This window comes from Protobothrops mucrosquamatus, unplaced genomic scaffold, assembly GCF_001527695.2.
Source record: "Protobothrops mucrosquamatus isolate PMUCROS unplaced genomic scaffold, P.Mucros_1.0 scaffold777, whole genome shotgun sequence".
NCBI lineage: Eukaryota > Metazoa > Chordata > Lepidosauria > Squamata > Viperidae > Protobothrops > Protobothrops mucrosquamatus.
This window is the reverse complement of record NW_015387045.1, coordinates 56,380-82,508: the sequence shown is the minus strand read 5'-3', so window position 1 is coordinate 82,508 and position 26,129 is coordinate 56,380. Positions and strand designations below refer to the sequence as shown.

General features: G+C 39.1%; 1 protein-coding gene across 1 annotated transcript in view; it reads left to right on the top strand.

Moving 5' to 3' along the window:
- SH3RF2 (SH3 domain containing ring finger 2) overlaps positions 1-26,129 on the top strand; it is an 81,810-nt gene that overhangs the window by 29,670 nt on the left and 26,011 nt on the right. Inside the window, exons 2-4 of the mRNA XM_015818664.1 lie at positions 3,471-3,740; positions 7,203-7,298; positions 8,641-8,967. Coding sequence (XP_015674150.1) covers positions 3,471-3,740; positions 7,203-7,298; positions 8,641-8,967 — 693 coding nt within the window. The remainder of the gene's footprint in view (positions 1-3,470; positions 3,741-7,202; positions 7,299-8,640; positions 8,968-26,129) is intronic.

Sequence of the window (26,129 nt, the reverse complement as noted above, 5' to 3'; positions counted from 1 at the left end):
TTTGTGTTAGAAATGTGATTTTAACCATGCTGATGACTGGCAATGGAGATGATAACCACATTTTAAGACTGGTTTAAATATGCTGAGGCTATATAAAGAAAAAAAACTTTACCAGCTAGTATGGGCTGGACACAGGTTTTCTTCTTTCAATTTCCCAATTTTAAGAAAGGTTAGGGTTAAGCTGAGGGCCTTCTAAATACAAGTTAAGCTATAAAAAGCACAAAGCATTCACATCTGCTATCTTTGAAACAGAGGAGGTGAGAAGTTTGGCATGTGTAGAATTGACTATATATTTAGTCTAGGCTGCTCCTGGGCACAAAATGCCTTTTAAAGGTTTAGCATGTGCCAAGAATATTAATATGGAGATGAAATCTATGGGTGGAGAAAGGTGGCAAACCTACTTGAATCACAGGATAAATTAGGGTTGTGATTGTCGGCTGATTCTACAACTTATTTGACTCGTAAGGAAAAGAGTTGCTTTAGCCTGCTGCAAAAGATTGTTGTAAGATATGTGTATAACCTAAGAAATCATGATTTGTGCTCCGAGGCATTCTGAGCAGAATATTAGAGTTTGGCCTGGCACAGCTCTCAACAACTGAGTGTTATGCTGCTATAATAACCACAGCTACCAAAATTTTCAACCAGAATTTCACCTTTGACTATATTGTGTTTCTAGGAGTTGAAGCTCCAACTAATTTGTCATGTACAACTTCTTTTAAAGCCTGGGTTTCCTTTGTGTTAGCCCTTTCCTCTGGTTGTGTCCAGGTGGACACTTCTTACAACCACCAATCAAAAGATACTATGCTGTTTTCCACTTTGTTTTCCTTAAGGCAGGAGTCTTCAAACTTGGCAACTTTAAGACTTGTGGACTTCAACTCCCAGAATTCCTCAGCCAGCCAGGGCTTCTGGAGGCCATCCCATTGTAAGGCTTATGAGGTGCAGCTGATATTAAGCTCTCTGTCCATATCATTATTTCTTGACTGACTTCTAGTAAAAAGAAGGTAGACCTGACAAGACTGAAGTGCTGTCCCTCTGATACTTAGTGGTCAGCATTCTCTTTCTGCAAATGCTCATAGGGAACCTCTAGAAAACAAGTGAGCAAGAATGCCAACGGCTTCCTCAGCTGATGCTCAGAATTAAACAGCCTTGGGAAGGTCTTCTTGTATCAGCAGATGTATCTGAAAAAGGATGAAATTTCAGTAACCCAACTGGACAAACCTAGCCCTTTTAAAGCTGGGAATTGGCATTAGCAACTACCTCTCACACTTCACCCCATGTCTGAATTTTAGGCAGCAGATTTTAGTTATTCTTACAGAATTTCTTGGAAACAGCATCCGCAAATGAAGACAAGGGAGTTTCAGGAGGAAAGAACAGCCAAGCTTGCATGCTGACTGCAGACATTCTCCTTCTCCAGGGAGGCTTACTTTAGAAGTTGTTGTACTGTCTGAATGGCATCCTTCTGCTTTCCTCTGCTTGGCAGAAGGATCTTCATGACTGTTCCAGATTACATCCACAAGGAGAAGAGTTAATTCAGTGGAGGCTGCCTAGATTGGCTTTAGCCAATCTAAATTATCAAATGTATTACATATTTAATTTAACATTGAAGATGTTGGATAAAATAGGATTTCAGTTCATCATGTGAATATTGTATCCTGATTTTACTAGCCAAACTGTCAAAAACCAGATATTATTAGTGGAACCCTTATTGTAGCAGACCAGTTCCTCCCATTGCAGTTTTGGAGTCTCACCGGCTCAAGGTTGACTTAGCCTTCCATCCTTCTGAGGTTGGTAAAATGAAGACCTGGATTGTTGGGGGCAATAGGCTGACTCTGTAAACCACTTAGAGAGGATGTAACGCACTGTGAAGTGGTGTATAGATCTAAGTGCTAAGTGCTATTGCTATTCTGATATTATCAAATAGAAAGCATAGTACAGCATGAAATATAAATTAGCAGGATGATGCACATCTTTGAAGGGCATTTCATCAAAACTTTGATCAAAGTGCTTCTTCAGAGCAAATATCTCTCCACTTTTAATCAAAGCAACCATGCTGTTTTAATAAAATTGATAACAGGGGTTTCCTGGGCATGTGCCACACATACAGAAGCCCAAAGTTTCTGACTGTGCTGGATTGGCCCTGACTTGACATTTCACTGAGTTAGGCAACAACTAGCTGCAGCTGAGGGTACAAGCTTATAAATTAAATCAATCTTCCCCAATCTGAGTGGCTCAGAATAACAGAGTTGGAAGGGACCTTGGAGGTCTTCTAGTTCAACCCCCTGCTCAAGCAGGAAACCCTATACCAGGGGTAGGCAACCTTGGCTCTTTTATGACTCGTGGACTTCAACTCCCAGAATTCCTGAGCCAGCCATGGGAGTTGAAGTCCACGAGTCATAAAAGAGCCAAGGTTGCCTACCCCTGCCCTATATCATTTCAGACAAATGGTTGTCCATTCTCTTCTTAAAAACTTCCAGTGTTGGAACACCCACAGCTTCTGGAGACAAGTCCATATCCTCCAGAAATATGGACTTTTAAGACCCAGAATTGTTACTAATAGCAGAGGAATTCTGGGACTGCATATCCAAAGAATATCTTGATTGGGGAAGATGAAATTGAAATTTGAAACTCAAAAGTAAAAATTCAGTTTTTAAAGCAGTGGCCTAAGATTCCTGATATTGAGATGTTGCAAAATGAAAGGCATAATCATAATCTAAGCATGAAGTCAAAGTATTGTGTAAATAACTAGCAAGTGTTTCCCAAAAAAAGAGAGAGTCTGGTTTGTTCTGATCTGTCTTATCTGGCAGACTTCGTTATTGCTGAATCTGTTTTTAGTGCTGCTACAAGAAATTGAATTCTTGAATTGGATTGAACCAACTAGCTTTGGTGCTCTACCTTAAGCATCCTTTGAAAGCAAGAAGCCTTCAGTTCAGTAGGATACCCTCCCCTCACAATAACTGCACTTCCATGGAAGGAAGCTCTGCATGCACTATGGCATCAGAAAGAATATTCAAGTTCTTCATGATAAACAGGAAAGCTGGTGGCTTTTATTTGGCTTCGGTCTATGCAAAGCAGTATGCAAAGGCTGTGAATCAACAAGAACAGTCATAGCCTTCAACTAAAAGTGCAGAGCTTGCAGCACCAAGATTAAAATTTCCCATCCCTCCCAGTAATTCCTATCCACTAGAAGATGTTTCTGTATTGCACTGACCTCTATGCTTTTTCTCCCTTCCATTCCTCTTTACTTTGTTATTATTTAAATTCTTGGAGATGGGGAAATAAAATATTGAACCCAGTTAAAATGTTTGACATTTTAACTTCCAACGATTTCAGTGGCGAGAAAGACAAACATGCGTTAAACTTTTCTACTGAGGGAACTCAAAGCTTCAGCCTTATTTGGAAACATGTTACCCTGTTACCTTTAGAGGACTTTCTTATAAGCTGACTCATTTCTCATTTTCCTTTATATGAAGGTTCCCCGGGCTAAAGCCTTATACAGCTACAGAGGACAAAATCCTGGAGAACTGAGATTCAACAAAGGAGACATCATTACATTGTACCGTCAACTAGATGAAAACTGGTATCTAGGAGAAATAAATAGGGTCAGCGGAGTTTTTCCAACAAACGCTGTGCAAATTATCAAACAGTTGCCACAGCTGCCACCACTGTGTCGAGCACTATATAATTTTAATCTGAAGTCCAAGAATAAAAACGAAAAACCAGACTGCCTGTCATTTCATAAGGTAAGTCCAGCACCCAGCCACCAAAACTGAAAATCTAATTTAAGAATGTCCAGTTACACTTATGATATGTACTTGATGATATGCAAAAAAAAAAAACCTGAAAGGAAACAATATAGGAGACATGCTTACTTGCTCAATCCTTTCCTAGATTTTTAAGGCATACAGTAATAGTGAGCTACCTTTTTAGTAATTATATCTCCATTTAAGTATTTATTTGTTTTGAAACAAAATCCACTTTTCATTTAAAATAATCTCACAGTAGAAGACAATGAAACAAAACAATTGTCAGTTGAGTGTTCTCCTCTATAGAGGTGGACCATCAATATGGCATCTTCACTGACCTGTCGCCTTTACATTCCACATCTCTATCCACTCCTACTACCTGGGGTCTTTGTGCTTTGATCAGGCATCAGTAAGCAGTAGGAACAGAATACTGTTTCCAGGTTTCTATTAGGACACAAGATACTGTATATGAAGAATTATATGCACGTTTTGCTGTTCCTTTCTGTCACTAAGTGCACTAAGAAGGAATTCAAGTGAATTTCCTTCCTCAAAGCCCTCATATCTTATGAAGACATAGCTTCTTCTCATATAGCTATCTTCGTCTTCATCATCATCATCATCAGGTCCCCAGTGTGTTATTTCTTCATTCTTATAATAGTTTCCTTAAACTATTTCTCAAACTATCCTTTCTTCGTTTCCTTTCTAGTTTTCCCCTTCTATATTGCTTACAGTGATTGCTAGCTGTACTATTGGGCTATCTATAAACAGATTCTACTACATTTGGCAAACCAGTTTGCAGAGACAGGAACAAAAAACTTTTCACACTAGTGATTTATTGTGCCACCCAACTATTGCTGGGGTGAGATGAAACCTGTCTATATCTGTGATATATTGCCACAGCAATGGTTGGATGACACTATAAATTGCTAGTGCAGAAATGCTGATTGTCATCCTGCAGCAGCCCACTGACCAATTCTGTGATGCAAATGAATGACACGACTGCCTCTCTCTGTATATCAACATTTCGTTACTCTTCTAATCTAAACAACTAAATATAACCATAACTGTAACCAACTGCTTCTTGTCAGCAATTTATTCTATATTTACCACATTAAATTTAGCTCGATCTTTAGCTTTGTAATATCATAGCCTGGGTAGATTTAATGTTGATAGTATACAATAATAGTATAGGTTTCAGCACAGCAAGTAGGTGTATCGGATGAAGCTTTGAAGGAAAATGGTTTACAGTGTACATCAGAAAACAGATGCTAGAGATTTCTAGCATCTTGTGGTATCATCCAACCCTCCCTGTGCTGATAGAATAGTACTGAAGACAGGCTTTTTTATTGCCAAAGCTATGGCTGATTTAGGCTAGAAGAGGGGTAGGCAACCTCGGCTCTTTTATGACTCAGTAATTCTGGGAGTTGAAGTCCATGAGTCATAAAAGAGCCAAGGTTGCCTACCCCTGGGCTAGAAGATGCTATAAATCATCAGTGAAAAAACAGAATACCTAGGCATCATGGAATCATCAGTGTCATCCCCTAAAGCACACTACATTTATCCTGTGAATATCTCTGTTGTTCCATTGCTCATAATAAGCATAAGTAACAGGGCCACCTAGGCATGAGTCTATAGCATCAGGTAGCTGACAAAAGATGCACATTGCAAGATAGAATAACAATGCGCCCAATGAGAAAGAAGGAGCAAGGTTTTTGTTTCAGATATAGGGGGGGGCAAAGTGAATAATGGGACAGGCTACACTTAAGCACATTCCTGTATTACTGCATTGAGATTACAGTGGAGCTGGCTGGTGAGAGAACTATAGGAACATGGTTCTGAACAGTTAGTTGTGATCATTGCCGGAAACATGGAAGAGCCAGCTGTGAGTGCCAGCTTTCACTGACGCATCTGCTGCTGCTCATTTCATCAATATAAACACTTTTTAAAAAAAAGACTTTCTACATCACTGCATGCACAATGAGGAATCACAGAGAGAGGCAATTTGTTTTGCTCACTGCAAACATTGCCTGGATTGCATGCCATCTGGTTTGGGGTCTTTTGCTTTTTTAAAAATGTTGCTGGAGACAAAGCTCATCTGCTTTTCTACACCTCTGTTAGAATGCTGGAATTTGGGGGTTTCATATAAAGCCCTTGTCATCTGGGCAAAAAGAAGGAAATGTATTGCCATTTCTATGGCTGAGGACAGATTGGTAGGTGATGAAAAGTGGTTTGCCCTGCCACTGTCAAGGTTTATCTGTTTTCCTGTCATTTTCAAGGCTTCAGCACTTGGTTCTTGGTTCTTGAAACTCCTCTCCTCCCTTCTTTCCTCCTCCTCCTCCTCCTCCTCCTCCTCCACCTCCTCCTCCTCCTCCCACTCGTCTGTCTTCTCCACTAATCATTGATTTCAAAACAAGATATTTAGATCTAAAAGGGTAGTATCTTTAAGCGGTTCTTAAAAGTCCTGCAACAGGGGAAGGAGGGCTATTGGAGTATTCTTTCTTTCACAGTCCTCATTCAACATACTTCTACTATCACAAGTATTCATTATAAGCACATTTGTTGTTGTTGTTTTCAGTTCTTCTCTTTCAACATATAAGCTGTCCCATGCAAATCTCAAAAATAGTCCTAAAATAGTATTCAGCTCACTTCAGCTTCATCATACATCATTTCATCATGTTTTCCTTACCCTCTTATAAACATCTTTGTTTAGACTTCACACATTTCAAAAATATTTGTTTCAATTTTCGTCAGAATCGTTCTGCATTTTCTCTGCATCTTTACACCTTAACTATTCCTTTTTTCTTTGACTACATTCTCTCTCTATTTATCTATCTTTGCCTTCGTGTGTGTGTGTGTGTGCGTGTTATTTTTCCTTCAGTCTCATTATTCATTAATCATATTAATCATTCTCTTTTACTTCATCATTCCACCTTGCAACCTTTGTCCTGTTTCCCATAGAGTAACTCCACATACTTCTGCAGCATTCTGTACCACAATCCTTTTTACTCACATCCAAGTAGCTTCTGCATCACCATCTCTCCTTGAATTCATTTTCCATTCATTCAGCTGGTAGCTAAATGTATCTTGTTTATGTTAAAATATTGAGGAGTGTGATGTGCTGAAAGGTTCAAATATTTTTTCCCTTCATGCACATATGTTAGAATTGTTTTGAGAAATACCAATCTACTTGTTAATACGGTTGAGATTTTTTTAAAAAGAAAAATAGTACAACTACTTTGATATATTTGACCAAAAGGAAAGAGCTTCATAAAGATCACATGGGGAAAAAATTAAGGGTCTTCTTAATTTTACACACATAGTGTAGGCAACGTTTCATATTTTAATGGCTTACAAACCAAGTTGATATAATTTATCTTTCACTGTAATGCAGTAAACCACAGATCCCCTATCAAGCATAAGCAACTACCCTGGTTAGTCTTTATGTTTATTATCTTTCAGGGTGATATAATCACTATAATCAGTCGAATGGATGAGAATTGGGCAGAGGGAAAGTTGGGGGACAGAACAGGAATTTTTCCCATCTTGTTTGTGGAGGTAAGAACAATTTATTGAATGTACTATGAATATACACCCGCACCACACAATCTCACAGAATGTTCTTTGTCAGCACATTTGATCGTGGCTTGCGATTTCAGTCTTGAGAAAAAAATTCGCCTTGAAATCCATTAGATGGTTGTTTAAAGCAAGCTAACATACCCATCAAATGATAGACAACCGGAAATTAAGAGAGATCTGAAGCCTCTCTAGTATGGTATTAGAAGTAGTGAGTGGGACAAAATAATCTTGCCTTTAAAAGTTCAGAGTATGTTCTGTGTATAGCCAATGCTATTAAAGGAGCTAAGGTTGGTAATAATGGACTCATCGGGGTATATATGTGTATGTGAGTGTGTGTGTGTAGAGAGACTCAAGCTCACCACTAATGAGACTAAGTGGCTATGGATCTTATGATCACCCAGAACTTTGCTATCTTTAATTCTCCATTCAAAGTTAATGCACAATTTGAGAGTTTTTCTGAACTTACAGCTCCTGCTGAAGCATCAAGTAGCAGTGGTAGCCAGGAAGGCCTTCTCACTGATTTATCTTTTCCACCAATTGCCTATTTCTGCATTCGAAAGCCTTCTAGACAGTGTCAGGCTATCTTTGAAAGCCATTCAGACGCTGCAGTTGGCCCACCATAAGCATGTGATGATATACCCATGTACACATCTCTATTGTATGACTACGGTGGTCACCTGTAAGCTTACAGGTACATTTCATGGTGCTGGATATCACCTTTAGGTCATAAGGCCTCATTATCTAGAAACCATCTGTCTCCTACATTTCTGCTCATCCTATTCATTCCAGCAGAATTGATATGTTTCAGGTCCCATAGATTAAACTCTGCCATCTGTTGAAACTTAGAATATGATCTTTCTCTGTCCCAGCTTCTGCTCTATGAAACAACACAGACGCAGACCCCAAGATTCATATGTATCCTCCTTGGCCTCATTCAAACAAGCATTTAAAACTCTGGGTTAAATTGTACGATGGCACTTTCTGAGAATGGTATACATTAAGGGGGTGTTACTTTTATTCTTTCTGAATGCTTCACTATCCTTTTATTGTTACTGTTATGTTAATTTATTTTTTTTAATATTGTATGCCACTCAGCAACCCTAGAGAGTTGAACGGCTTTGCAAATTTCATAAAACATCAATAAGATTGTTAAATAAGCTATGACTTAGCACTGTGTGTAGACCCAATCAGTAATGCCATTCCACATGTTGCTAGAGATAACTACTCAAGCAGTTCCTGGAGTTTCAGTTCTGCAACTTAAAATCTTTGGGTTGCTATCAACCAAGTCACATCTCTTTTCTCCCTCCTGTTCTTTTTCCAGCCAAATGCAACAGCACAGCAACTTCTTCAAAGGAGCAAAAGTTACCAGTCTTCTCCCCTGAAATGTGCTTCTCCTTTACAAAGGTTCTTACCTAGATCAAAAGGTGTAGAGTCACCCACTTTCTGCAAGGGATCTGAATCTAGAAGGAAGACGATGAGACAGTTCTCTATTACAACTGCCCTAAATACCCTCAACAGGATGGTCCATTCACCCACAGGAAGGCAGACTTTGGATATCAGCTCTCCTGTGCTCATCAGTTCTAGCAACCCTTGTGTGACTGCAAAGCACCAAGAGAAATTAGAAGCCCCATATAACATACCAGACCAGGTAAATGCGTAGCTTTTCCTTTTCTTTCATGATTTTTGTTCTTTCTTTTTTCCATTATCTCTATTGTATGCTGCTCATAAGGAAAAGATAAGTGAACAAACAATACACTTAAGAGTAGGCAATCTAAGGATATGTTTTTGATTACCAGGCAGCAAATTGAAAATCAAACTTTATCTGCCACGGAAGGAGGGATTAATTCTGGCTTCTAAAAAATTCTCTCTCACGCTCTGCTATGCAACAGATGAAAGAAGCTGGGGCCAACTCATCGGATTATCTCAAATGAGGACATAGTTCATTGTTATAGTTTAATTTAGTCTTCACCAAAGTTTATGCATCAAGTTATTTTTTTATTTGTAAAACGTCTGAGCATTCTTTCCAATTTAAAGTGCTCGAAATGGTAAACAAAAAGGCAATGAAATGGATTGAAATGAAGTCACATAGTTTAATAAAATCAAAAAGCAAAACCAAAGATTAAAAAAAATGAATACAAAAATAAAAATGAAATGCCAATACAAATCATCATCTATTGGTGGAATAAACAGCCAGGGTAGTAATCCTAAACCCAGAAACTTTCTAGAGCAGAAGAGGGTCCTCTACATCTAGTCCATGACCCTCCCCCCTTTTTGGTGGAGGGACGTTTGGGCCCTTATACCCCTAGCAGTAGCACCAAAATTTATCTGCAAACTGATAAATAATGAGTGCATAATTTTATGATTTTATGCAGGAAAAAAATCCAAGTACTATAAATGTCAGAAATCTACAACAAAATAAATAGGGTTATTAATGCCTGATATCCCCTATAGGACAGTGATGCAAAAATTTACTATGATGTCCTACCACTGCTGTGCAGTCATAGCCGTTGGCTGCAAGAGGTTTAACCTTCTCTATTCTAGAGAATAGATACTATTTCTAAGAAGGTTTTGGTGTGTGTTCTCTATAGCTCACATAAGTAATGCAAAGAATGGTTTTATTCATTTGATAACTTGAAAAGAAGTTATTGTATATGGTGCTATATTTTTCATAACTATGTGCGCTATTTTCCAAATTAATCAAGAATTTTGCACAAACTGTACAAAAAATAGATAATTTACAAGGCAATCTCCTGAATTTATAAAAATATTTTTTTTCATAATAAAAAGTACTAGTCAATATATCCCATTAGCTTATCATTTGGTTATTTGTTAGGGTAGATGTACTAAACCATTAGACTACCCATCTCCTTAGTTCTTAGGTCACTGAATCAGCATATTATATACTAAAATTACCTAATTCATTCCAGAAATTGCATAAGAATAAGATCAGTAGTATCAACTGTTAAGTTCCCTGATTTGGAATTTTATTTAAAAAGGCCATAATTACAAATGACTAAGATTGCTCTGAATTAGTTTTTACTACCTGTTTATCCTTCCAACTCTACAAAACTTCAATGGACATGAATATCAAATAGCAAAATAGTGTTTTATACATACTATTTTACACATACATATTCTCTAAGTCTTGCAGAATCAGCTCACCTTTTTGGAGCTACATAGAAAGTTTACTTGACTATAAACAGTGACATTAACAAACACAAGGGCTACTCATTCTTCTGTATCAGCACTGAGATTTAATTCTTAAAACCAGCAAGCAATGTTAATGAAGATTAAAGAGTGTTGAGATATATATCAGACCAAGCAGTAAAATGCAGAAAAGTAAATCACTAGCATTAAGCCTCTCTGTAAGACACAAAGTCTCTTCCAAAATAAGGCAGTTTCTTTGCTCATATTAACATGGAAAGATCTGTGTCATGAGTCTTTAAAGCCACCACCGAGTCAGGGTGGCTTCCTGCATATTTGTTACTCAGCAAGATACAGAAGAATGGAAAGAGACAGAAAAGATCTTTGAAACAAGCCAATCCAGTAGGGAAGCATTTGTTTGTCAGAGCTGGTAGCTGCACTTAGCCAGACTTGACTGATGTGATCTATGTTCAGATTTGTTCAGAAATTAGCAGGAAACCCCAAAGAGTCAACTAAAGTGAGAAGCTGGGAAAAAAAATCCTGTAAGAGAACAGTGCCAAATCACTTCATATTGTTAGCAAGGGTCAAACTCAGCTGACCTCAGACTTTCATTGCCTTATTTGTCTATTTGATCTTTTCTACTTTCCCCGAACATAAGTTCCAGGATAGGTTTAGAGCACTCTTTTGCTTAAAAAGTGGGACCTGTGGAGATTAAAGGGATTATTTCCAGAAGTTGAGGAAGAAGGATTGGAGGATGCAAGTAGCAGGTAGATTGGCAATTAAGAATGGAGGGGAAATCATTAGTTACCACTGAGCGGAGCTCCACATTGAGTGGTGGTTGCTTGGTTAAATGTTGCTATCTTGACTAAGAAATACAGAATGCAGATCTGGATATACTAGTAGAATTTGGGTCATCAGCAATAGGTTAGCCAGATATTCTGCCCCTCAGTTGTTTTGGAGCAGTTCCCTCAACCCATTGCCTCAAAATGGCATTTGCCCTATTACTTTAAAGGAGAAATGGATCCTTTTAATTAGCTCCCAATCCATAAATGGGTATTGTTTAGGGTAAATAGTAAATATACTTAGTAAAAGATGTATTAACAAACCGAGTAACAGGGAATGAAAACTAGCTCATTACTGAAAACAAATAATAGTCTAAGGCTCCTTGTAGAGTCGGCATAAAGACACATCATTTTCTTACAGCCAGAGGCTGCTGAGAATGTGAGAAATGATGTCAGAACATTATCAGAGTTTGCAAGCTCCAAGTCCTTTTTTTTTTTTTTTTTTTTGAGATGGAGGGATTAAGACGCAATATATAATTATCCCAATTGGGAAGATTGTAGAGTTTAAGGGCTAAACTGTGTTCCTTAGATTGCACCTTAACTTCCCCCAAACCTTTAAAATAATTCTTCCTCTTATATTCCAGAGATTTCAAGCCATAAAATAAGCTAGGGATGCATGCCATCTGTAGGACATGGGGTTGTTCACTTGCATATATAGTATATATATATCCTTGCTTATGCTTGCATTGTTTGCCTATTTTTACATCCGTCATATATTAACCGGTTATTTCTCTGATAATTTCCAACTATTTCCCTGTTGTTTTTCAATTGCAGCTTGTAGTTTTATGCTATGCTAATCTTGATGCAAACTACTTAAATGCACACAATAATTTACATCATTTCCAAGCTTAATCACGCCAAATGATTCAATATAAAGATCCCAATAGAAAAGAATATGTGTGGCTCAGAGTTGAACTATGAAGTTCTTGGTCCTCTCAAAGATTTGTTGTTTGCTTGCAGATGTTTCAGTACCCAACTAGGTAACATTATCAGTGTAAGTGAATGTGGGATTTGCTCCCTGTTTATGTACAGTGGCTTGCCCTGCCAATGTTGGTGGGGGTGTGATTTTCTTCTTGGTAGTTTCTTAATTAAGGTAATGTTCTCTGCTGGATTGTTTGTCTGGTATTAATCCCCGCTTGTCTGGGTGTGGGCTGGTGGAAAGGCATATATTTTTGTTTGTATATATTTTGACTATTAGAGTTATGAAAATATCTAAAAAAGCTATTTATATTTATAGAAATAATATCAGGACCCCAAAAACAAGAAAGACATGTAGAGTTACTTCAGAGCAGTTTCCTTTATTGTTCTTAAACTATCTTGCAAAGCTACAGCAATTGCTTGCATCATTAAAGATATACTCTGAGAATCTCTGGGGAAGAAAATTCTTAATTTTCTTTCTCCCAATCAAGAGATCAGTCTTGATTCTCTGGAATGCAGCCCCTCCCTTCTTGGAATCCACAACATATTCCACCACAATAGCCATTTCTATTTCAATATATTTCCATACATCTTGTCATTATAATATAAAGAATTCCTTCAGGTATACTAAAATTGAGGACTCTGGTTCGTTATTGCCATTTATCATTTTTAGGAGATAATGTCCTCTAAATAATGTAATGGGCATTCTCTCTGACCAAAAGGCATTTGAAAGCAAGGTAACATCAGCCTTGGGATGCCTGACAAGAATAATAATAATTAAAAAAACATTGATAACATGTTGATGGTGAGAGATAGTGATATCTGAGCCAAACACAACAGGATAATGAAGATAAACTAATCACATACTTGAGAAGATATCAGGATAACCAAATAAACAGACAAACTCATGTTACAGAAGGTCTATTTATGAGACATTTACAGACCTCAGACAGAGCGTGATTCCTGAAGATAAGTTACAGAAAAATGTAAACACTATCTGCAGTGTTCCAAAATTCCAAAACTATCAAGGAATGAGGGGACCCTGAGGCTGACTAACTCTTCAGTTCAATGTTGCAAATGTCTCTGGAGTCTGAGACTGCTGACTTTTGAATCCTCTGGGAATGGACAGAGTAACAACAAGATGTTTTGTAGAACAGGGGTCCCCAACCCCTGGTCTGTGGAATGGCACTGGGCCATGACATGACACAAACTGGGCCGTGCAAACAGGCAAAGACCCATCTGTGAGATGCAGGAAATATGCGAAACCATGCCCTCTCTCATCCACAGAAAAACCTCTCTCCACAGAACCGGTCCCTGGTGCCCAAAAGGTTGGGGGCCACTGTTGTAGAAACTAATGGAGAAAATGACTACACTGAGTCAATGTCCCTCCTCCTCTCCTCCCTCAGTATTATTTAGGGAGGTTGATACTATCTTATTCTCTTCCCTCCTCATAAATGCAATGGGCTTCATAGGGAAATAAATGAATAGGTAAAATCAACTGCCTTCCAAAGAGGCACAAGGCAACAGTCCAGAATCTAGTTTTCAATAAACTGCATTTATTGTTTATATGATTGTAAGCAAATGTTACGGACAGGGAAGGAAAATTTAGGAGACACTCATAATACCTATTATATATTATGATTAATCACCCTCAAAATTGCTTGTACTTACAAAAAGGGTCACAAGATCATAATGTGTACTTGTGTTGCTTCTGAGTGCATATGTACGCACACTAAACTCTCTGAGTTGCAAGCACATCCTACAATACAAGCCATCCTCATTTCTTAACCACTTAACTCTCTACACAGAGCTTCAGCAGACGAAGTTCTACATATTGCAAAGCTGTCATTCTAAGCACAGGCCTTCTGCCAAAACAAAGCAGCATTGTTTGGGAAAGGGATTGTGAAACTCATCCAGGTAGCTCCAAATGCAACTCCAAATGCCAGCTCCCTCTGAGGTTAATAAGGAAGCTTACTTCCTGGAGGCATTCAAGTGATGTTTGACCTTTCATGCATTCCTCTGGTTTGGGCGTGGACTGGGCAAATTGTTTTTTCTTCTCAGATGAGCAATGAGCTTTTCAGTTTTCCCAACTGCACAGCTGGAGATTGAAGGCACTGATTCCAACTGGAATGCATGGGCTTCTTTGAGTCTCTTGAGAGGTTTGTTTTGACTTTAGTTTTTGTTTGGGTTAAGGAGGGTAGCTTTAATAACTGATAACTTATAAAAAAACATTTTGCTTCTTTCCTTTATTGTAGCTCTGGATATCTGGTTGTAAGCAGGGATAAAAAAGATGATCTTGTAAAAGTAATGTGATAGGTACAGTTGAAATGAGGAAATGGTTGAGTTTGAGCTGAGTTGAAAAGAGCTTGCACTGCTATGCTTTGCCTCTGAAAAGGAAGGCCGATCCATGTTTATTCTTGTCACTGAGTTCATTATGTTCTGGGGGGGGAGAAGTATTCCTGGCAACTATTTAGAAGAAATACTATCTTATAAACACTTAGCATGGAGTAAATTCAGTGAGATTAATTCTGAACAATCCCAAACTGGATTGTGCTATGTGGGTCTTTGAAAAAGCAGTTGCTAGTTCTGCACAGTGGATTCAGTTCCAAATTACACTTTTCATCTCCTTTCTAATATTAGGCTGCCACCTCTAACATGTTATATTTTCAGTAGATACTTCTTTTTCATGTTGAGGGGAAGAAAACTTAACTTAAGCTAATTCTTTACTTCATATAAGACAAGATGTGATTTTTGGATATGTTCCAGCATGTCAGTGTCTTGTATGGTTTACATGTCTTCCCAACCAACGTGGCCTCCCCATAACACATCTGTTCAGAAGTAAACAGGTGTATGGTTAACTTTTTTATTGATATATATTGGTTGGTACATTCTCTAAAGCTTCTATTCTTGAGATGAAGGGAGTAGCTTCTGTGTTCAAGGAACTTCTGTACAGATTTCCTAACAGATTAAGTTATGCATCTGAATATCCATCTTTATGAAGGCTATACTCACAGGGAGGATTCAAGGATTCATTCCATAAAAAGAATGGATTGGATGCAGAAAAGGTGAAAAAGAGAAAACAAATTACTGGCCAGGAAATGTATCAGTGTTACACATTGTCTTGTATGCATCCTAACTTGTTTATGTAGTTATAAGTCAAACTGCCTAAGGATGGAAGAGTCAGTCTGATTTACTCAGCGTATTATTAGCATTTGTTCAAGTCCCATCTGGTTTCCTCATCACTTTGAACAACTTAAAAATCCATAGGAATGTTTCTAGCTATAAAATTATGTAAATGTTTTCCATGGCACATGCATTTTTGCAAGCAACTTTCCCAGTATATACCATTCTCTCCCCCTAATTCATGGAAAAAACCGCATTGTATAATAAACCGTGGTCAAAATATAATTTCACTCGTTTGAACACTATTTTCAGAAATACAAATTACATCATGATGTATTTTTAATACAGAGAGGGATAGATTAACTGTCATCATCCCAGTACTCATTTCATATAGTTATTGTGTTAAAAATGTACAATCTTGCTTTATTTTAGATTCCATTGAAAAGAAATGTTTTAACTTCCTGTAGCTTTGGGCTATGGAGAGATGCCTGAAGATGAAACACCAATGCCCAGAGGCCTATCAATCTCATTACTGTAATCTGAAGATCATTCTTTCAAGAGAGGGGGGTTATCGCATCAATTCTTAATCCTTGGCCATGGCAGCCCTTTTGTTTAATTAACACTAGCTGTGGCTCCCTTATATCTGCTCTAGACTCAGAAATCCCAAGAGTAACCTCTTAAAAACTGCCATTTGTTTTCTGATTAGAGCATTCTCCTACTTTGATTAGCTGTCACATCTCTTCTCCCAGGTGAAAGTCAAAAGAGAAAGATTAATATGAGGTGAAATTTCTGCTTGACAGCCAGTAGAAAACCTCAAACTGTCTGAGAGAGTTGCCCAAATTTCCTGCCATTTCATTGGCAATTACATCAGTTATTAAACTCTCCCTTGAATCAAGTTCAGTTAGGGCTTTAGTTTTCTCGGCAATGGGATAGAAATTGTTTGCAACTGTCTTCTTTTCAGGGTTTTTTTTTTTTACTTCCCAGATTAACCTATAGCAGGAGTCTTCAAACTTGGCCCTTTTATGACTTGGAGACTTCAACTCCCAGAATTCCTCAGCCAGGTACGCTGGCTGAGGAATTCTGGGAGATGAAGTCCACAAGTCATAAAAGGGCCACGTTTGAAGATTCCCTGGCCTATAGTCCTAAAATTTCCTATTGTCCCATCTAAGTATTTGCCCAATCTGATCCTCCATCACTGGAGGATCAGCCCAGTTTTGGTGGATCTCAAAAAACTAAGCAGGGCCAGGTTGGGTAAATACTTAGATGAGACTAAATACTTAGATGAGACTCCTACTTAATTTAAAAACCAAGACATCTATATTTACTATAGTTTACCGCATTCCACTTTTGTTTTAGAAAGCCCCTGTAACACTTCTGTTTATCATAGCTAGTGTGATCCTGCCTATTGTGTGCAATGCTGCCTAAAATGCATATGCTCATTTTAATAGGATTAACTAGTAGTAATCTTGTATTAGATTTCAGCCTAGTGGAACTTTTTCAAAACGAATAAACTCAAGTCTATGCATGTATATTCACAACTAAATTATATGAACCAAAATACTTTAATCCTAGGGTAATGGGCAACATAATGATGCATTTAATTCTTTGAATACTTTTTCATCTTGGCTTTTATTCTCTCTCCTGTAGTGACAATGCATTGATGCAAATAACATGGGAGAGGCAGAAAGCCAAGTTAATCCTTCTGTGCAGACAAGAGACAAACTCATCTTGCATACCAGTTTCTTATCTGAAAAAACCTGAGTAGGATTAAATTGGAGTACAGTCCTAATCCCACTACTTGTGGAGTAAGCACTAATGAATCCATGGAACATAGATTTAAGAAATGACGTGTTAATCTTGCACTGTAGGGTTTCAGATGCTATCAACATTGGGTGCAGAGAATTTCAGGTGAATCCAACAAGGTCTTGTTCCATCTTTTCCTAGTTAATTAAACAATGGAAGAAGAGATATTTAAATACAGGAGAGCTAGAAATAAAACTCAACATTTTCTAGGACCTTCTTAACTTCCCAAATTCTGTGGATGAGGAATTGCAGTGGCTTGTATAGTCTAGAAGTGCAGTGTTTCTTCTTAACTACCACAGTTTAAGGATTACTTATGAGACTAACCAGCACATTATTATGAGATAGGATGTATAAATTATATCTATTTTAAAACAGAACCCCAATCGTGGACCTCATCATTCAGGGAAGGATTACCATTTTCATTCTCAAAGTCACATATTCTTTTTCTTGGTATCTCAAGCTCTAAGTTGTGAGGGATATTTAGTGGCAAACAGCAACAAAGATACTGACCATTGAATTTCTGAATCCAATCCTAAGTACTCTGAAGCCACAAAATGGAGCCTGGGGTTGTATGAACATAAGAGACATTTATTCCTGTTTTAGGAAGTGATTCAGTGGTTATATCTGTAGCGGAGTTGGGGTGAGAATGGGGCCAGCTGGGAGGCTTTGCCAGGAGCTCTGCCAATTAGGCAGGAAGATGAGGAGCTCCGGCAGCTGCCATGGGTCTGGCGGTGGGGTGTGGCTCGGAAGAGGGAAGAAAAAGGAGGAGGAAACAGATAGAAGGAAGGAAGAGAGACAGCTTGGTGGAGCTTGCTGTTCTGAGCCAGCTGATTGAAGGGAGAGTAAGAAGCTGGGGTTTTCGCATTTGCTTTTTTTTGCTTCATTATAGGCAAGGCGGACGAGAGGAGGACGGATAGAGAGAGTGAGAATAGTTGCTGGAGCTGTTTGCTTGAAGCAGGCCAGGCAGGGAGGGATAGAGGGTGAGAGTAGTTGCTGGAGCCGTTTGCTGGAAGCAGGCTAGGCAAAGAAAGAGAGGGTGAGAGTAGTTGCTGGAGCCGTTTGCTGGAAGCAGGCTAGGCAGAGAGAGAGAGAGAGTGAGGGGTGGGAAAAGGTGAAGTTTTATTGTTTCTTTCTCCTTCGTTGCAGGCAGGCCAGATGAAGAGAGGGAGAGAGGGTAGTTTGGGGAGTTTTAATTCCTTTCCCTCGTTGGAGTAAGTTAGGCAGAGGGAGAGTTAGGGAAGAGTTTGACATAACGTCTTTTAGTGGGAGGTAAGGGGTTTTTTTCTTTATAGGATCAGTTGAGGGAGATAAAAAGGGATTACATGGAGTGAGGTCAGAGAGGGACAAGGAGAGCAGACAAGGGAGACCTCTGCCAGTGCCAGAGATTGGTTGCCATTGTTCTAGGCAAGTTGTTGTCATCAAAGACAGATTAACATCGTCCTGGGCAAGTTGTTGCCACCAGAGACTGGCTGCTATTGTTTTAGGCAAGTTGCTGTCACCAGAGACTGACTGCCATCATTCTGGGCAAGTTGTTATCACCAGAGACTGATCGCCATTGTTTTAGGCAAGTTGCTGCCACCAGAGACTGACCACCATCGTTCTAGGCAAGTTGCCATCACCAGAGGCTGATTAACATTGTTCTGGGCAAGTTGTTCTCATTAGAGATTGACTACCATCTTCCCTGTAAGTTCTTATTGCCTGAGATCAACCACCATCATCCCACGTGAGTCACTGCAGAGAGAGAGTGACCATCACCGCCCCATGTGTGTGGCTGTCGATCATGACTGAATACCACCGTGTTACGTGCCCTGTTAGGCAGAGGTGCCAACGTGAGAGACCTCTTTGGGCTGGTGTCCACTTGGAGGGGAGGTCGGGAGGGCCCAGACTTAAGAGGTCCCTATGTGGGTGGCAATACATATCATTGGGGAAGCCTGCAGTGGAATATAATCAGGGCAGAGAGAAAAAGAAGCTGTAACAAGAATAAAATAAAAAAGAAGCAATGCTTCTTTGCTACCCTCTTTGCATTTTTAGATTATTCTCCAGAGAGTGGACTCCTTGGTGCTCTCTGAATTTAGTTATTTTCTTGCAAATGTTTCATTACTCAGCTAGGTAACATCTTCAATGTTAGAAAGGGTTGGATTTTCTCTGTGTTTATACACAATAGCCAGTGGTGGGATTCAAATATGTGAACAACCGGTTCTCTGTGTGGATGCTGCTTCCAGAAGTCCATTCTGGGCCTCAGCAATAAAAAATTAGCTACNCTCCGAGACCGCCTTCTGCCACAGATTACCTCTCACCGGCCGATACGCTCCCACAGAGAGGGTCTCCTCAGGGTGCCGTCAATCAGACAATGTTGGTTGGCGACCCCCAGGGGGAGAGCCTTCTCTGTTGGAGCCCCCACCCTCTGGAACGAGCTGCCCCCAGAGATCCGGTTGATTCCGGATCTCCCCTCCTTCCGCCACGCCCTCAAGACATGGTTGTTTCAGCAGGCAGGACTGGCCTAGGGATATTTTAAACAGGTTTTTAATTAATTTTAAAATATGAATAGGCCTATTGTATATATCTTTTAATTGATTTTAAATTTTGTAGATTTGTATTGATTGTTCTGTTTTTAATTGGCTGTAAGCCGCCCTGAGTCCATTGGGAGAAGGGCGGGATATAAATGCAATAAAACTTCAAACTTCAAACTTCAAACTTCATCGCGACTTTTTCCCCATTGCTGGAGCTGGGGTGGGCATGGTTTCGGCATAACGCATCCGGCCCGCGGACTGGCAGTTTGACACCCCTGTTTTAGGGTATTTGCTTACTGCTTGATTGCTTGTCTGGTGTTGCTCCTGATATTAACTCCTGCTTACCTGGGTGTTGATTGCTGGCTAGGAGATGTTCAACTCTTTTTGTTCCCTTTTAGCTGTTTTATTCTTTCGAATGATGTGTAAATGTGGTTAATCTCTATGTGCCTGTAAATGACCGATTTGCCTGAGTGCTGAGCTTCCAGGAATTAATGTTTTTGGATTTAGCTTGGTCTAAGGATGCTCACAGTTTCTCAGTTGAAACTATGTTTAAGTCTGTGCATATGTTGTGAAATTAAGCAGTTTTCATACTGTCTTCTTACTGCCAGTTGGTGTTCATGGATGTGCTCTGCTACTATTCTGCTGATTTATACTGCATAATGGGGCTTCAGTAGGGGAGTATCACACTGGAGGTGGTTGATGGACCAACAGAACATCCCATATCCCCTCCATTGTGCATCCTGTTTCCCCTCCCATCTTTTATTCATAATTTTTATTGTTATTAGTTACATACACACACAACTTTTTTATTGCTTTTAATGTTGTAAGCTGCCCAGAGTCTCCTCACAGTGAGATGGGCAGCAAACAAATTTAATAAATAAGTTAAATAAATCAATAAAGACTGTTACGGTCCTTACATTGTATGTTTCAGATGGCTCATATTTTTACTTCTTGGACTACTGGGGTTTTTTTTTTATTTTGGAGGGCTTTTGTTGGATTGTATGCAATGGTGATGCCATGTTGATGTAACAGTCTGTGGGTTGTTTCTGAGATGTTTTTTGATATATGGCAATGTTTCCCTTTTCATAGCTTGTGTTGGTTGTGCTGTAGTGGGTTGAATAGTCGGGCACTTTTTGATAAAGTTGCCTGGGTATCCATTTTATTGGAAGATGTATAGACGAGGGATGCCCAACCCACAGTCCGTGGACCAGTACCGTGCCATGGCATGCCAGCACCGATCCGCAGAAACAAGCAAAGCCCCATCCGTGGGATGCAGGCAACACACAAAACCATGCCCCCTCCAGTCCTCGGAAAAACCTTTCTCCACGGAACTGGTCCTTGGTACCCAAAAGATTGGGGACATCTGGTATAGACAGTCTGTTTCCATTTTCTAATATTCTGGGTTGCCTCAGTGCATTTGTGATCATTTGAATAATGTTCTTACACAGCTCCACTTGTGGGAGGTTGGGGTGTTACTTTGGTAATGAAGCATTTGGCTCGTATGGATGGTTTATGATAAACCTGTGTTTCTATTTGCCACCATTTTCTCTGCTGGCGAGGATATCCAGACAGGATAATCTGTTGTTTTCTTCTTTCCTTATGAATATTATTCCTCTGAAGATGTTGATTATTTCATGTGTCTTCTCTAGTTGCCCCTTTTTATTATAACAAATATGTTATCTACATGCCAGTCCATACTTTTGGTTGTATGTTTGGGAGTGATATTTTTCTAGACACTGCATTACAGTCTCTGCTATGAGTCTTGAGAATAGTGATGCCATGGGTGATCCTCTGATTGGTTGGTATATTTGTCCATCAAATAGAAAATAGATAGTAAGACAGAGGTTGATGAGGTCCATGATTCTGGGTATTTTGAACTTAGTGTATTTGATTAGATCAAATGTGTGGTGCACTTAGGTCAAGTGTGTTATGTAACACAACTGCTATGGGTTCCTTTGCTAGTTCTGAGTCTGTAAAGACTGCTATGACATCAAATGAAACCATAATCTCTTTTTTATTATTAAGTCTTCGGTTTTCTGGAGCACTCTGGTGGAAAGTTAATAGAATATTTACTCCCCAATATGAAATGTCCAAGCTTTTTTATAAGTTCTTTCGCTATGTTGCATTTTGGGATCTCTGGTACTAATACAATTGGATGAAGCGGTATGTTGGACTTGTGTATTTTTGGGTGTCCATAGAAGCATGGGAGGATGGATCCATTGCTTTTCATCTGCCACTGTTCTTCTTTTGTGATTTAACCTTTCTGATCAGGTTGCCAAACTTCTGAATTGGGTTGGTGTTTACTGGGATGTAGGTTTTTTTGCCTTCCACTAATTCTTTGGCCTTTTGTATATATTGTGATTTGTCCATAATAGTTGTAGTTAAGCCTGTGTCTGCTAGTAAGATAATCATGGTTTGAACCTTCTATAGGTTTTTGAGAGTGCTACTCTCTCCTTTGCTTTGAGTAGTTCTGATTCTATGTTCTTGTTGTCTGTGGTATGATTGTCTGCCTTATATTTTCTTGACGAGTCATGTTGTTTTTGTTTTCCTTATTCTCCTTTCTTCTTTATGCTCTACATAATTTCTTAAATGCTAGGTTAAGAAGCACAAGTCAAGAGAGACCTAAAGACTTTGTGAACATGTTTNACTATTGTGACTCATTGTTCTTCCCTGTTGTGTAAATTCTTTCCTCGAATCACTCCTGGAAATGAAGACATTTTCATTTCATTTCTAGAGACACTGAATAGAAGAATTGAGTGCTTCTATGTAGGTTTGCCTTTTGGCATAATTAATTAAAAGTAAAACAAAGAAAGACAGTGCACTTGCCGTCCATTTTGTCTCATCCAGTCTGTTAAAAACAGACACAATATCACATCTTTGAAATATTGGCCTATTCAGTATGAAAGAAGAACTGTGAACATCTGTTCTAATTTTTGCTATATATGGCATTGTTAAGAAATAACATTATATTTATTGAAGAATATCTAGGCATCTTTATTCAAGAAAGTATTTCTCTTATCATTTTTAATTCTGAAATAGTATTCTGGTCTTAACCAAAAAAAGAACCTCTAAGGTGATGGAGCATATCCAATGAAATAAAGCAGTGGCTGAGTTGGATTGATTCTTTTGGGGTCCTTAAGCTTGAGTGACTTAAATTCAAAGATTCTGCCAGGGTTCAATGGGAAAGCAGATGAAATAGCTACATGAAGCCTCTGACAGTTTAATGGGCATTAACGTTTTACAGATTCTTCTAAGCTACCCCAAAACAGGGAAAGATACACTGAAATTTCATCCCCCGTCCTTCCAGTGGCATTTGTAACTACCAGGACTCCTGTGCATTATGGCTATTGGCTACTGAAAAAAGTGTACTGCATAAACCAGAGCATTGCCTAGCGCAGGGGTAGGCAACCTTGGCTCTTTTATGACTCGTGGACTTCAACTCCCAGAATTCCTGAGCCATAAAAGAGCCAAGGTTGCTTACCCCTGGCCTAGCATATAAATCTTTCCAATGCTGCTCCTGTTATTTTTGCCCATTCTGAATATGAGTTTATTTCATTCTTATCAAGGTTAATATAATAATAAGGATAATTAATTAAACCCTGAAATGGTTCCTGAAAAATAAAGAGAACTAGAAACTTACGGTAGTATTTCCCACTACTCTAATGCCAACTTCTTTTGAAATGTCTGGAAGAAGACCTGAATTCTATAGACTGGAACAGGGCTTTTCAACCTTTTCACCCATTGTACCACTTTTAGGATATGGCAATATCCGAGTACCACTAGTCGCCTAGCAAGGTGTCAAAAACTTGATGACCCCTCCAAAAGGAAAAAAGTGATAAAGTACAGGTAGTCCTCGACTTATAACATTTCGCTTAGTGACTGTTTGAAGTTACAATGGCACTGAAAAAAGTGCCCCCCAAGCCACAACCGAGCAAGACACCTGCCTGCCCACCCAGCGGCGCTCTTCCTCCTGTCCGAGATTTTCATTGTTGTGAGCATTTCTGTTGAGGATTGTCAGCGGAGGTGGGGTGGGAGTGTTTGGTTTTTATTCCCCCCATCTGCTGGGTGGTTGCAGCAGGTTTTGGTCACTTCACATGACCCTGGGACACTGTGATCGTCATAAACATGAATCAGTTGCCAAGCATCTGAATGTAAATCACAAGACCCTGGAGATGCTGCAACATGCCAGCTGATTGGTACTTCTTCTGGGCTCAGCAGAAGTGTCAGGATCAGTGCTGCTTTCCAGCTGATTGGTGCTTCTTCTGGGCTCAGCAGAAGCACCAAGATCAGCGCCGAGCTTCAGCTGGAGCCTGGTGCTGATCCTGGCGCTTCCACTGAGCCCTAACAACCCCAAAGAAGTGCCGATCAGCTGGAAAGCAGCATTGATCCTGGCGCTTCCGCTGAGACCTGACAGCCCTGCAGCTCCAGCCATCTCTCACTCAGGCTTGTGTGGTGCTGCTACCGGTTCAGTTCATTCCCCTTCCCTGCTAACACTTTTCTAAGATGGTCGCATACCACCTGCCAGGTGCCAATGTACCACAGGTGGTACCCGTACCACTGGTTGAAAAGCCCTGGACTGGAAGACTAAAACATTCTGCACAATTTAAATATTCCTAGAAGTACGGTAGCCCTTGATTTACAACAGTTTGTTCAGTGACCATTCAAAGTTACAGTGGCACTGGAAAAAGGGACTTATGACCATTTTTCACACTTACGACCATTGCAGCATCCCCACGGTCATGTGATCAAAATTCAGACGCTTGGCGACTGACTCACATTTATGATGGTTGCAGTATCCCAGGGTCAGGCCATCACCTTTTTGTGACCTTCTGACAAGCAAAGTCAATGGGGAAGCCAGATTCACTTAACAACAATAATAATAATAATAATAATAATAATACTAACTTAACAGCTGCAGTGATTCCCTTAACAACTGTGGCAAGAAAGGTCTTAAAATGGGGCAAAACCTGCTTAATGAGTATCTCACTTAGCAAGAAAAAAATGGGCTCAATTGCGATTGTAGGTCTAGGACTTACCTGTGTATATTCTTTGCAAAGTGGTTCCAAAATTTCACTTTACTGTCCTTTGATGCAGAATGCAGAGCAGAGTGCCTTATCTTGACCTGCGGTGAATTCAAATTCAATACAAAATGAGATCCCTGATGTTATCTTAGTATTAGACTAGCATGGAATTTGGGATTGAATAATAAATACATCAACAAGAGGATGAAGGTGCTTTGCATTTCTTTTTTGAGGAAATGCTCAAAGCATTGAAAAAGGACAGAAGGGAGAAAGAATACATGTTAGACAATAATCTTGGCATCCAAACTATACTCCACTATAATTATTTCCCATTGCCACCGGCAGCAGCAATTTTACCCCTTTGCTGGTCAGAACTTCTTAAGTAAACTCCTATATGCACATGCACATATTTCTGACAATAGTTCTGCTTCACATTTTCCTTCATTCCAGCAATAGGAAGTGTTAAATATACAAGTACTTGCTCTAGTATTAACTACAAAATCTCATGCATAATTCCGTCTCATAGCATCAAAATTGCCATTCTGGCATTGAGTTATTTGAGCATTGAAGCATTAATACTGTAGTCCTTAGCTTGCAGCTAGCTACAATTATGCATAGGTAGTAATAAAATCTCACGAGAACAAACGGAAACAGGTGAGTTCAATGAGTCATGTATTATTTTGGTACCTCTTTAAAACAAAGGGCTGCTCCTTTGTTTTTCTCTTTCATGAAATCCTGATGTGAGTTTCAGTGTGGGGGTTTTTTTTGGGGGGGGGGGTTCGAATTTTGAAAAATTGGTGGCTGCAGAAGTGCAGGTTCACAGATTATGCCCAAACATATCTTATGGAAATGGGAATGGTCTATTCACATGAGCAATGAAAGGTGGGATCTCATAAACCTAGATTAATGTATGCTGATTAATGTACATTTAAAGTGACAATAAAGTTTTCTATCCTATCCTATCCTATCCTATCCTATCCTATCCTATCCTAGTCTAGTCTAGTCTAGTCTAGTCTAGTCTAATGGTTCATTTCCTAGGAGAATATCCTATTTCCACAAAATCAGATGGTTCTTCTAATGATCTGCCTACAATCATTTCTTTTTTCTTTTTTTTTCTTTTTTTAAACTGGGAATTTAATTTTGAAGTTTATAACAGGAGAAATGTAGTGTGACTCAATCATGATTATTACATTTTTATTTATTTGCACTAATTTAAATGCCACCTACATGCCAGATAATAAAGGAACACATCAACCAGTTGTGACATAGCGTCCATTTGACGCTATGTCACAAATAATTCAGCACTGTCATTCAACAATGAAAACCACAGATATTTCTGTGAGAATTCTAATATAGATTTTATCAGTGAGCAAGAACGCATGAAAGCAGGGGAATAAAAAAAAAGTCCCGATCTTAGTTTTATTGTTTCACTGTTTTTATTGTTTTTAT